Genomic DNA, 14,170 nt, shown 5'->3' with positions numbered 1-14,170 from the left:
TCAGGGGAAAGCCTTATTGAAATTACTTTTATTTATTTTACTGAGGCTTTCAACATTGAGCCTCACGTAGCCCGCATGAAGGAGTGGAATGTCTTCAGGTTTATATGGTCCAATCTTGGATTTTATTAGCCATATGCACAAGCTCCAAAACTAGTGCAAGATTAAATATTATTCCACCATCATTGTTACCAAAACAAAATGGGCAGCACGATGGCACAGTGGTTAGCATTGTTGCCTCACAGCTCTATGGACCTGGCTTCGATTCCCGGCTCGTGACACTCTCTGTGTGGAGTTTGCACGTTCTCCCCATGTCTGTGTGGGTTTCCTCCGGGTGCTCCGGTTTCCTCTCACAGTCCAAAGATGTGCGGGTCAGGTGCATTGGCCATGCTAAGTTGCCTCTTAATGTCCCGAGATGCATAGGTTAGAGGGATTAGCAGGGTAAATACGTGGGGTTACGGGGATAAGGCCTAGGTGGGATTGTGATCGGTGCGGACTTGATGGCCGAATGGCCTCCTTCTGCACTGTAGTGTTTCTATGATTTCTATGAACATATTTGATCTAGTGTCTTATTTCTTGTTCAAAGGACAGATTGTGCAGAAACAGGCTGCCATGTTGATCAATGTAACAACTTGTTAATGTTAACAATGACAACACTTCAAAACTAGTTCATGGGGGCAGCACGGTGGCACAGTGGTTAGACAGTCACCCAAGCCGGGAATCAAACCCAAGTCCCTGGCGCTGTGAAGCAGCAGCTCTAACCACTGTGCCGGCCTTGCCAATGATGCCTACATTCCATAGAAAAAAGAATGGCCTCTCTCTGTGCGGTAAATTTTCTTTATTTTTATGTTTCTATTCCTATTGACAAACCAACACAAGCAGGTTTGTGAGTCTGTTTATGAATAATGGAGAGCAAGCCACACACTCAATATGACAGAGGCATAATCAGCCTTATTTCACAAATGAACTGAAGTGACCCCAGTCCCACCTAGTTACAACCATCAGAATTTATCACAGTAAAATGTCACTTTGGAACATAATGCAAATGAGAATGTTGATGAATGACATCCAATAATTTTACAACAGACTGTTGGCACAACAGATAAAACAAGACATAGCTGAATACAACTTAATTAAACAATAACAGTATGACACAATGATTTAGCAGAAAATGCTATGGAATATGATTGTGCAACCACTTTTTGATTGACTGGTTAATATATATGATAGCACTACATTGTGGATTCCCCATATCTTCGAGCATGTGTACCATTGATGCAGAAAGAACTGCACATTTTTATACTTGGTGAAGACTTTACTCATTTTACTTGGCAGACAGAAAGAGTAAAGTTCATAGATTGACCCATCTTTATTTTTACCGACACAAAACCTTTGAGGACGGCCATTTCCTGGTTCATTCCCCATGGCAATGCCTTAACTAATTAAAGTCACCCTGCCTGATTTTAAATTTGAACAAAATCTTGGCAGTTAACTATTCCCTGGTGCATTCTCCAAGGCAGTGCCACTACCAATCAGAGTCCACTTGCCAACTAATCAGCACTATCTTCTCATGCAATATAAATTGTTGTTCCCTTTATTATTGGTATTCTTGCGAACTGTCCTATTGAGTGCCAGACAAAAAGCTTCAACAGCATGTCCCTTTTTCAGCAATACTCAATTTTTGTACTATCAAACGACAACTTTACTCATTTTTAATGGAAACAAGCTTGGCTGTTGAACTACTGCATACCTGCAACAAGGGAGTGGTAAAGAAGGATGAGATAATCAATGTCAGAATCTGTAACAATACGAGCTGTGAAACTGGGATTCAATATAAATGGGGAACTGTTCACAAATGAATAGGATTTTTCATGTGGATGGAACACCTAAATAACTTAATTTACCACAATGCGAGAATGGCTTTCCACTAAAATGGCCCAATTTGTTCTGTTAAATTAACAGCAAGGTGAATGGTGCTTGAAGTTACATCTGTGTAAATGGTACAGCAACTTCAGGCGAGGGCAGGACATGCAATTAATCCTAAATATGCAAAGGTTGCTGTCTGAGTTGGGCCACTCCCATGGTTAGCTTTGTAAAAATGATATCTTACTGCCTACCTCACCATTGAAATGCATTGAACAATGTGAAATTGCCACACTTGAGCGATAGATGTGAACTGAATTTACAACAGAAAGTTGTCATTTCAAATCTAATACACTTTTAATGTTAGGATCAATGTTCATTATAACCAATCAATCTCTAGCATTAAAAATTGTTTTTACAAGTGTGCAGTCTCATTCCTTCAGGTTTTAATTGTTGATGGCAATTTTAAAATGCCAAATCATTATTTTTTAACTTTTCCTTTGATTTCCCCCCCCCACCCTCTTTTAGCCTAATCCTTCCTTCTCTCCATTTATTTTTTTCTAGACCTAATCTGGCAATATATTGACCCACTCAAACTATACTCCCTTCTCACTCATGGTGCTGTTAATTACACAGTCCTTCAAAGTAACTGGTTAAAGAACATAGAACATAGAACAGTACAGCACAGAACAGGCCCTTCGGCCTACGATGTTGTGCCGAGCTTTATCTGAAACCAAGATCAAGCTATCCCACTCCCTATCATCCTGGTGTGCTCCATGTGCCTATCCAATAACCGCTTAAATGTTCCTAAAGTGTCTGACTCCACTATCACTGCAGGCAGTCCATTCCACACCCCAACCACTCTCTGCGTAAAGAACCTACCTCTGATATCCTTCCTATATCTCCTACCAAGAACCCTATAGTTATGCCCCCTTGTAATAGCTCCATCCACCCGAGGAAATAGTCTTTGAACGTTCACTCTATCTATCCCCTTCATCATTTTATAAACCTCTATTAAGTCTCTCCTCAGCCTCCTCCGCTCCAGAGAGAACAGTCCTAGCTCCCTCAACCTTTCCTCATAAGACCTACCCTCCAAACCAGGCAGCATCCTGGTAAATCTCCTCTGCACTCTTTCCAGCGCTTCCACATCCTTCTTATAGTGAGGTGACCAGAACTGCACACAATATTCCAAATGTGGTCTCACCAAGGTCCTGTACAGTTGCAGCATAACCCCACGGCTCTTAAACTCCAACCCCCTATTAATAAAAGCTAACACAGTATAGGCCTTCTTCACAGCTCTATCCACTTGAGTGGCAACCTTTAGAGATCTGTGGATATGGACCCCAAGATCTCTCTGTTCCTCCACAGTCTTCAGAACCCTACCTTTGACCCTGTAATCCACATTTAAATTAGTCCTACCAAAATGAATCACCTCACATTTATCAGGGTTAAACTCCATTTGCCATTTTTCAGCCCAGCTTTGCATCCCATCTATGTCTCTTTGCAGCCTTGCAAGAGATACTTGATTAAGCTTACCCTATTCATTTGGGTCCCAGATGTTGACTTCCCCTGACATTGCCATAATCAGCTCATACTTGGCAAAAGAAGAAAAGTTTAAAACCTAAATGTCCAAAGGCAAATATAGCTGGTGGCAGAGACCATTAGATGCCCTGCTACAATAATGCTTGGTCCTTCATGGTATGTTGTGGACACACTGAGACAGTAAGTCATGAGCAGGTGGCATGGAGTTTGTTTCTGTTGCCAGACTAACAGGCACACTATCTATTTACTATGCCGATTTTAATGAGCCTCAACGTAGATGTGTCTAATGCGGTGAAGCAGATGCTTTGAGAACTGAACTATTGCTTCATCTTCACTGTGAAGAACCTTCGATCTGTGCTTTTCATTTTAAGTCGTGGTAAGTGTGGTAACTGCTCATTCTTAGCTGATGTGTGTGAAGACAAGATCTATTAGTCCTTATAATACTACACAAGCGTAAATCCTGTCAATGTCTGTGCTTGAAACATGATGCAGTTTGTGTTGCTGTCCTTGATGCTGTCTGTACGCACTCCGCTCTGACTTTGCGCAGTTTTCCACCCCAGCCCCTGGGAGCAGACAGGCGAGTTTGCAGGTAAGATTACGGAGTAAAGCTTACATTAACTGGATTCCACTGCAATGCCATCAACAGAAAATGGGACAATCATACAAGGCCGGGGATTATACAGTACATCTTAGGTTAATAGGATTGTAGCACTTCAGATGTTGCAGAAAGCAATTTGTAATACAGTAAATCGACCACGGTTGGCAGCTAAACAGGCCATAATCTGTATTTTGGTTGAAGATGTCACTAATAGTTATATTTTGCAGTTTACTAGTCAACCTGCTGTGGTGTTGAAAAGTCAATTATTTGACTCTGTTATGATACTGGACCAGACTCTCAACGTTTTAGTGTCATTTAGTTTGTGATCAGCACTGTTTCATTTCAAGTACAGTAAGAAGTTTAACAACACCAGGTTAAAGTCCAACAGGTTTATTTGGTAGCAAAAGCCTTCGGGGCTTGGGGCTGCGAAAGCTTGTGTGGCTTTTGCTACCAAATAAACCTGTTGGACTTTAACCTGGCGTTGTTAAACTTCTTACTGTGTTTACCCCAGTCCAACGCCGGCATCTCCACATCAATTAAAGTAGACAAAGTTTGAGATACTTGCTCAAAGAATAAAGCCACAAGGTTCCACGATTCCGGACAAACTAAATAAATTTTACCATGCAATTTTAGAAAAGTGAAACAATTTACAATATCTATCTCATACTCTAACCTTCAGAATGAAGAGATATGTGTGAATTAACAAGCAAAATGTCATTGAATGCATCACACTGTAAAAGAAATGACAGATGCAACCAAGACAGATCCCATGGATTTCTCAGTAACCCACCCACTCTGTGAGTTACACAATCTTGATGAAACTCTGTCTCCCTCACGAGGGATTTCAAGTGTTCACTTTTAAAGAGCGAGCCTCTGAAGTCCCTTCAAACGTCACTGTGACTCAGAACTGCCTCAATGACGGCTCACCTCCTACTGGTTTGATTACTTCTCTTGACACTCATTTCATTGGCTTTCCAAGGCTTAAGTCCAGCCCTGACTCACAAACAGAACTCCAGCTCTTCAGCACCGCCAAGCTGAGCACCACTGATCCAAGTGGTTGCTTCTGGCCCAATGCCCCACAACACTGACCTTCCTCTGCCTTTTCAGATCTCCTGGGATTCTCCTGAGCCCTCAGTACATAGAACCTGCCAACAGCAGCACTTTTGCGGCCTGGAGCCTCTTTTCTGTTATTCTCCCCAGTGGTTCCGCTCCCCAGTGGTGCCTACCATTGCTCTCCTCCTTCCGGTGGTCTTCCCCTGGTTGCACCTTACCCAGCGATCTCTCTCCCTGGATCTTCTCTTGCTGAGACCTCTTCCCATGCTCTGTCTCTTCATCCAGTGACTCCCTGTGTTTTGGTGCCCAAGCCCTGGGTCTCGTGATCCTTGTTTTCTTGCCATGCAAGAGTATTCCCAATATCCCGAATGGCCAAGTTCTTCAACTAAAATACAATAAATCTAGAATGGAACATGCATGTTCTGTCACTTGGCCACACTCCCTACATGCCTGGAACTCTTTAGCCTGCTAGGAAATTGGATCCTCAGCCTGTGCCCAGAACCAGCTCAGCTCCTATTTCTTAACAATCCACAAGCAAAGGTCTTGATACTTATTTGATATATTCTTCAATTTGCGTTTTCTTAATTCTTGCTTGAGGAATCATACCTATCTCAAGCTACTGAAAAATCCCATGGATACCTTGGGTTAGCACATTCTTAAGACCAGTCAAGTATCTCCCAGTGGTTAGCACTGCTGCCTCACAGCGCCAGAGACCTGGGTTCGATTCCCGGCTTGAGTCACCATCTGTGCGGAGTCTGCACATTCTCCCCGTGTCTGTGTGGGTTTCCTCTGGGTGCCTTGGTTTCCTCCCACACACCGAAAGATGTTCTGGTTAGGTGCATTGGCCATGCTAAAATCTCCCCAATTGTATCCGAACAGGGGGTGGAGTGTGGTGACTAGGGGGTTTTCACAATAACTTCATTGCAGTGTTAATGTAAAGCTACTTGCGACACTAATAAATAAACTTTAAAAAACTTTAACTTTCTACTCCAGAGAGTAAAGAAGATTAAGGGGTAACTTAGTTGAGTTGTTCATGATTAAAAGAGTTAACCGACTAGATGGGCCAAACCTATTTCCTCTCATGTCGGAGCCAAGAACAAAGGGACATAACCTTAAAATTGGAGTTAAGCTGTTTAGAGGTGATGTCAGGAAGGCCTTCTTCATAAAACGGTGTGGCAATAATCTGGAACTTTTTCCTCCAAAAGGCCATTGAGGCTGGGGGGTCAACTTGAATTTTCAAATCTGAGATGGATAGGTTGTTGTTAGGTGAGGATACTAAGGGTTACAGAAGCAAGGGTGGTAGGTGGAATTAAGATATATTCCCAGCCATGATCTGAATGAAAAGGGGAACAGACTTTCAAGGGCTGAATGGCCTACTCCTGTTGCAATGTTCCTACATATGAAGAACAGTGAGGTCGGTCAAGGTTCCTTCCATCATACAGTTGTTATCCATACCCAAATTTAAAACCAGTGCCCACCACATTATTCTATTAATGTAGTTTTATCCTGAGATTCATTAGATTTTTACACCAGAAGAGATCCTGCTGGAGGCAATGATTTTGATTTATGAAAACACATTTATTTGCAAACTATTTTCAAAGGTTAGATAAGACCAGGACATATCTCGAGCTGCTCTCTAAGATGCTACTCATTTACCTTCCCTCAGTGAGGGACATCACTCTGACATAGTTATCATTGGAGTTAACTCTTTACTCCACAATTATTGTTTTAATTTCATTTCCTATCAGGCACTGGTGGGGAATAATCATTGGTTTCAATCCATGATTTTCTAACCATTCACCTAAGTGAACAGGACTGCAGACCCACATTAGCCTGATTTGAACATCTTTACTAATCATACCCACAGCATCAGTGCTAATTGGTTCATTAAAAGGTTTCAATCTTTTGCGCATTGTCAGTGTTACATGGCAAACTGAAGATAATAGAGCCTTATGTTACATAACAGTCCCCATTCAACCATAATAAATTCAGAAACTTTTGCCACCTCAAGATGGCACTTGGTCTTCAAGATTAATACAAAGTGAATGGAACAAATCTATAAAACAATGCAATGTAGATAAACCCAGTTTCTAAAACTGTAATCACTTTTAATCTGTGGATGGAATCAACATCCTGGGTTTTGATGTCTGCCCAGTGTGTTGTCCTTGACCTGACCTTCTGCCCATTGCAGGTGGGTCTGACCTGCGTGTCTCACTCAAAGGTAAATCTTTTTACATACAGAGATCCTCCCTGAACCTCTGATTAGACCAAAGCCAGCATCCAAACATGTCAAACCTCTTATCTCCTCCGCTCTCCTCTCCTTACTCCCCTTTCTTTCCTCTTCTCCTTCTCTTACTCCTCAACTCCTTTTGCCTCCTGTTCTTCTCCACCTCCCAGCTCTCTCCTTCCCCCTCACCTCTCTCTCCTTCTTCTCGCTCCTTCTCCCCATTCTTCTCGCATCCCTTTCCTTCTCCCTCCTCTTCTCAGATGGTAAGTATCCCATTAATCCAGCTGTGGAATGTGCAAAACCTTTAATGCATTCAAATGAAATATGTAGAAAGTGCATTTCACTGATTGAGCCAATGCGTAATCCCAGCTAATAGTGTTCTAGCAAATGCAGGAAGACCATAAACATTCTGCTTCTGATTTAACTGTGTCACAGACTCATATACATATTCCACCAATATTAATATGGGCAGACCTGACCTGCGAAGATGGTATTTCTGATTTAAGTAAACTTTTGAATGGAAATAATCTAAAAATGAGTCTTGAAGATTTTGAGTTATGAGACTGTGACTATCCTTGTCTCACTGTGGGGATTGTCTTTGGGAAGAAAGATAAAAAAATGTCTTTATTCATTCAAGGGATGTGGGCATCGCTAGTTGGGTCAGCATTTATTGGCCACTCTAACTGCCCATTTCAGAGTCAACCACATTACTGTGGGTCTGGAGTCACATGTAGGCCAGACCAGGTAAAGATGGCAGATTTCCTTCCCTAAAGGACATTGATAAACCAGATGGGATTTTACAACAATCAGCAATAGTTTCAAGGTCATCATTGGAATTCTAAATCCAGATTTTCTTTTGTTGATACCCTGAGCGGAATTTTCCTGCCCTCCCACCACGGGAATCGTAGCAGGTGGGGGATGAACCATGCAAAGGTCCGTTGACCTCGGGTTGGATTTTCTGGTTTTGGTGCGAGCATGGCCACTGTCTTGGAAACAAACAGTTTTTGTAGTTTGTTTGAATGACCACCTTGTGTTTTGTTATTTATACCTTAGCTACATCTGACAACTTGAGAGGAGGCCTCCAAATGGTTTTGCAAAATGAAGAACAAAGTCAATTTTCGGAAGGCTGAAAATCCTGTCCAATGAAGTTGAGCCACATGTAGTCGAATAGTTGGCCAACACAAAAGCTTCAACTTTTGGCTTGGAGAAGGATTTAGATGGGCCTGGGAGGGACAGAATCTTATGAAGACCGCAGGAAGATTTAATTCCCGGACCACACCTGCATCCCCTGTAACTGTGTCAGATGCCTATCCAAAACTCAGGAGATAGGTTGCCACTTAGCACCAAAGAGACATTTAGATAGATATGATAAGAATGTTTTGGGATAATCAAGTGGAAAGAGGGAACTCAGGACAGGAGAGGCTTATACATTCCCTGTGAATTGCAGAGGAGAAAGTATGTCAGATATTGAGCTAGTAGGTACATAAACTTGTTGCCAGACTCTAAGGTTCAGACCATAAGATGTAGAAGCAGAAGTAGACCATTCGGCCCATCGAGTCTGCACTGTCGTTCAATGAGATCATGACTCATCTGATAAAATAGTCCTCAACTCCACTTTTCCCCCTTATCCCCATATTCCATGATTCCCTTACTGATTAAAAATCTGTCAATCTCAGCCTTGAACATACTTAACAACCCAAAATCTACAGTAAAGAATTCCACAGATTCACTCCCCTCTGAGAGATGAAATTCTTCCTCATCTCTGTCTTAAATGGGTGACCTTTTACTCTGAGATTATGCCCTCTGGTCCTAGATTCTCCCACAAGGGGAAACAGCCTCTCACCATTTACCCTGCCAAGCCCCCTGAGAATCCTCTATGTCTCAATAAGGTCGCCTCTCATTCTTCTAAACTTCAAAGTGTACAGGCCCAACCTACTCAATCTCTCCTCATAAGAAAATCTCATACCAGGGATCACCTAGCGAACGTTCTCTGGACTAACTCCAATGCCAGTATATCTCTCCTACATAAAGGGACCAAAACTGTTCACAATGTTCCAGGTGTGGTCTAACTTGTACCTTCTATAGTTTTGGCAAGACTTCCATATGTTTATATTGCATTCCCTTTGAAATAAAGGCCAACACTCCATTTGCCTTTCCTATTGCCTGGTGAATTTGCAGGCTAGCTTTTTGTGATTTATGCATGAGGACCCCCAAATCCCTTTTGTTCTGCAGTCTTTCTCCATTTAAATAATATTCAGCCCCTTTATTCTTCCTACCAAAGTGCATAATTTCACATTTTCCTATGGGCGGCACAGTAGCACAGTGGTTAACACTGCTGCTTCACAGCTCCAGGGACCTGGGTTCGATTCCCGGCTTGGGTCACTGTTTGTGTGGAGTTTGCACATTCTCCTCGTGTCTGCGTGGGTTTCCTCCGGGTGCTCTGGTTTCCTCCCACAGTCCAAAGGTGTGCGGGTTAGGTTGATTGGCCATGCTAAAAAAAAATTGCCCTTAGTGTAGGTTAGAGGGATTAATGGGTAAATATGTAGCGATATGGGGGTAGGGCCTGGGTGGGATTGTGGTCGGTGCAGACTTGATGGGCCGAATGGCCTCTTTCTGTACCGTAGGGTTTCTATGATTTCTATGACATTATGATTCATCTGCCATGTTTTTGCCCACTTACTTAACCTGCCTACATCCTTCTGTGGACTTTGTGTCATCCTCACCACTTGCCTTCCCACCTATCTTTGTGTCATCTGCAAACTTGGCAATAGTCCATTCACTTCCCTCATCCAAGTCATTAATATACATTGTAAATAATTGTGGCCCCAGCACTAATCCCTGTGGCACTTCACTAGTTACAGGTTGCCACCCTTAAAATGCCTCCCTTATACCGACTCTGTCTTCTATTTGTTAGCGAATCCATGCTAATATAATGCCCCCAGCATCCTGGGTTCATCTTATTAAGTAGCCTTTTGTACGGCACCTTATCAAACACTTTTTGGAAATCCAAGTACATTACATGGATTGTTCCCCTGCATCTATCCTACTCATTACCACCTCAAAGGATTCTAATTAATTTATCAGACGTGATTTCTTTATGAAGTCATGCTGATTCTGCTTGGTTGCATCATGTCTTTCTAAATGTTCCACTATTACATCGTTGATAATGGACTCTACCATTTTCATGCACAAATGCATTCTTTGATCATCAGAGTGAAGATTTCCACTTTGCAGACGGGTGTCTGGATGTGCTGGGCTCTAAAAAGGAGGGACCTTCCTTCTCCGCACCCCATCAGTTAAACGGACGCACCTTCTGAGACAATCTTCTAGCCAGACATTCATCCCATAGCTAGGTTGCTGTGTTAGATGAAAGCACAGGATGTGTACGCCTCGATGTATAGCATTCCCTGCTACAATATCAAACAGTGTAATGCCTAGCAACCCCATTCACAATTGCTTCTTGCGACATGAAGATTTTTTTTTCCCCCTCCTGAACTCAGCTAGTAAAATTGCTGCTTGTTTGAAAAAAAAGCCTGCCTGCTCATTGATCTAGAAGGTTGTTCAGTGAAGGAAAATGTCATTAAAAATCAGCCCTTCTCAGGTCAAGCTCCTAAATGGTATATAATAAAAGAAAGCTCACTGCATGTAATGTGCAGCTTGAAGATTCCCATTTAAATTTTTTCATACAGCATCGCTACTTGCTGATTCTAAAATGAGATTTTATGACACGATTAGCATTTTCAGCACCAGCCAATATTTCGCCCCCGATACATTTATGTGAAACAATTGAAATATTCTTGCTCTCTGGGTATTCTGAATTTCAATGGACTGGGTAGGTTCTGGTGTCATTTTGTCAATTCTACAATCTAGACAAAACAGTAAACTGTGAAACAACTTGACAAATGCTGACACCGAGAACATTGGCTATCAGCCAGGGCTTGCACGCACAGTGGGAGATACCTGCAATGATCAGCAAGAAAAATAAGACATTTATATAAAATGTCAGGTGGTTGTTCATATAACAGTTACCACACTCCAACAACAATTCATTGTCTTGAAGTGCTTCCAGTTGTTACATTGTGATAAAGCATTATATTTATAGGGAAAGGTTATTATTCAGTCATTTTTAGAATTGTTATGGCTGAGGAGACCATATATTGAACAGAATTGTGGTAATTGGTGAAGGGCAGGGGAAAGAATAGGGATGCTTTATTAAATTCAGAGGCAGGCTTTAAGGGAGCAATACCTCGGGTTGCTCAGATTCTTGCCCAAGAATTGCCACATTCATTCACATTGCATTATAACTTCCAGAATCAGTGAACAACCAGGGACACAGGTTTGATTCCCGGCTTGGATCACTGTCTGTGCGGAGTCTGCACATTCTCCCCATGCCTGCGTGGGTTTCCTCCGGGTGCTCCGGTTTCCTCCCGCAGTCCAAAAGACGTGTTGGTTAGGTGAATTGGCCATTCTAAATTCTCCCTCAGTGTACCCGAACAGGCACCGGAGTGTGGCAACTTGGGGATCTTCACAGTAACTTCATTGTAGTGTTAATGTAAGCCTACTTGTGACACTAATAAATAAACTTTATCAACTTTTAAAAACGTTAATACAGGTTAACATTGCAATGAAGCTACTGTGAAAATCCCCTAGTCGCCACACTCCGGTGCGTGTTCGGGTACACTGAGGGAGAATTTAGCATGGCCAATGCACCTAACCAGCACATCTTTGGACTGTGGGAGGAAACTGAAGCACCCGGAGGAAACCCACACCGACATGGGGAGAAGGTGCAAACTCCACACAGACAGTGACCCAAGCTGGGAATCGAAGCTAGGTACCTGGCGCTGTGAGGCAATAGTGTTAACCACTGTGCCACCGTGCTTCCCCTTCCAACAGTAGTGTCATTGAGATCATACAGATAGAAAAGAGGCTTCAAAGGGATCTTTCTCCAGATCTTCACCTATCAGCGGCAGTGCCACCACTAATGAAGGGAGCCAGAGTTCTCATTGGTACAACAGGGTGGAATACACATGGTGACTTCTGCCCTTGGATACACTACAGTCCAGAGTACGACTCACAGGATAGATACACCAAGCACCTGCAGCATTGTCTATTAATCCTGAATATTTCAATAGCTATTTCTCGCTGGTGTTCTGTCTCAGCATACTGAGTGTTTTTGTGCATGGCTAGTTGCTAAACATTTTTTATCATTCAGCTTCAGTCACCCGAAAGAGGTGAAAGGCAGGGCTGTTATTCAGTACGTTAAAACATGTCTGCATTTACTCAGTCGGAAAGCAGAAAATGCCAATTTGATCCAAGGCACAAGCATCTCAGAATATATTCAGCACCTTCATTATTGTTCTGAGCAATACAGTATTTTGGTGAAATTCATTCCAAAGATGGTGCTATGTGTTACTCTACAGTCTGTTTGGGAACTTCAGGAAAAAGATTATTTATTTATTAGTATCACGAGTAGGCTTACATTAACACCGCAATGAAGTTACTGTGAAAATCCCCCAGTCACCACACTCCTGCACCTGTTCGGATACACTGAGGGAGAATTTAGCATGGCCAATGCACCTAACCAGCACGTCTTTTGGACTGTGGAAGGAAACCGGAGCACCCGGAGGAAACCCACGCCAACACAGGGAGAACGTGCAAACTCTGCACAGTGACCCAAGCTGGGAATCGAACCCGGGTCCCTGGGACTGTGAGGCAGCAGTGCTAACCACTGTGCCACCGTGCCGCATGGTCCAGGACAACGATTGTTTTTTTAAAAATTTGAATAAGAATCGAACTGGCTGATGTAGCTGTTGGGCAGAATACCAACACACACTGGAGAGTGGAGGAACACAGATCTGAGCCCCACTCTGCTGTATACCTGCCCCTGGGCTTAGGACTCTGGAATTTACCGAGGGCTTTAGATCTTAGAAATCTTAGAAACCCTACAGCACAGAAAGAGGCCATTCGGCCCATCGAGTCTTCACCGACCACAATCCCACCCAGGCCCTACCCCCATATCCCTACATATTTTTACCCACTAATCCGTCTAACCTACGCATCCCAGGACACTAAGGGCAATTTTTTAGCACGGCCAATCAACCTAACCCGCACATCTTTGGACTAGATTGTTATGTGTAGATTACGTGGATAGATATTATGTGTTAAGAGCATCATAGCAGAATGCTGGATCGTGTAAACGGAGGAGTTCTTTTTGTTCTGTTTTACTGGTCGTTCATAGACTTCGTCTTTTTATTTCACTCACACAAGAGAAGTTATCATGTGATTACTGCAGTCACCTTGACAAATTATCTACAGTTGATAACTTTAAAATCCTGAGCCAGAAATTCTGCGGCATCCGACAGCATTGTTTCCTATACCAACTGTACTACAGACGCCTTGCAACACAGACCCTGATAATTTAAAATAAACTTATTGTTGATGACAGACTATTATTGATTGCCCTCTCCCAACCCAAACGCAGCTTTCATTGCATCTAAGGTTATATGCATCAAGCGTAAATGAAGATACATTGTACGGACATCAAACGAGACGTTTATTCATTGTTCAGTTCATTGTTGTTCGACATGACTTTAGGTAATTCATCTGATTAAGGCTACAATGGAGTTCTTGATCACGGTCAAAGTCATCTGTAGCACATTCTAACGTGCACTCGATCGTTTTACTCACCATTTACGGTGACATACACCCAGCTGCCATTGTGAAATGTGTCGTATTGCTGGTCCAACATGAGCACTTTGCATTCGTACCATCCCTGGTCCTCTGAGCGGAGCTGGTCAATTCGCAATGAAGCTTTGTCGTACAGACTGGCCCGGCCTATAGAAACAAAACACAAAAACACACATTTAGCCATTTGGTAGAACAGAATTTGA

At 42.7% G+C, this 14,170-nt stretch overlaps 1 protein-coding gene across 1 annotated transcript in view; it reads right to left on the bottom strand.

The window, feature by feature from the left end:
• The window catches only part of igsf9bb (immunoglobulin superfamily, member 9Bb), a 683,212-nt gene that overhangs the window by 393,339 nt on the left and 275,703 nt on the right, over positions 1-14,170 (bottom strand). The window contains exon 4 of the mRNA XM_078198934.1: positions 13,968-14,114. Coding sequence (XP_078055060.1) covers positions 13,968-14,114 — 147 coding nt within the window. The remainder of the gene's footprint in view (positions 1-13,967; positions 14,115-14,170) is intronic.

This window comes from Mustelus asterias, chromosome 27, assembly GCF_964213995.1.
Source record: "Mustelus asterias chromosome 27, sMusAst1.hap1.1, whole genome shotgun sequence".
Lineage (NCBI taxonomy): Eukaryota > Metazoa > Chordata > Chondrichthyes > Carcharhiniformes > Triakidae > Mustelus > Mustelus asterias.
Note: the sequence above shows the minus strand (reverse complement) of the source record. Positions and strands in the feature narration are given on the sequence as shown.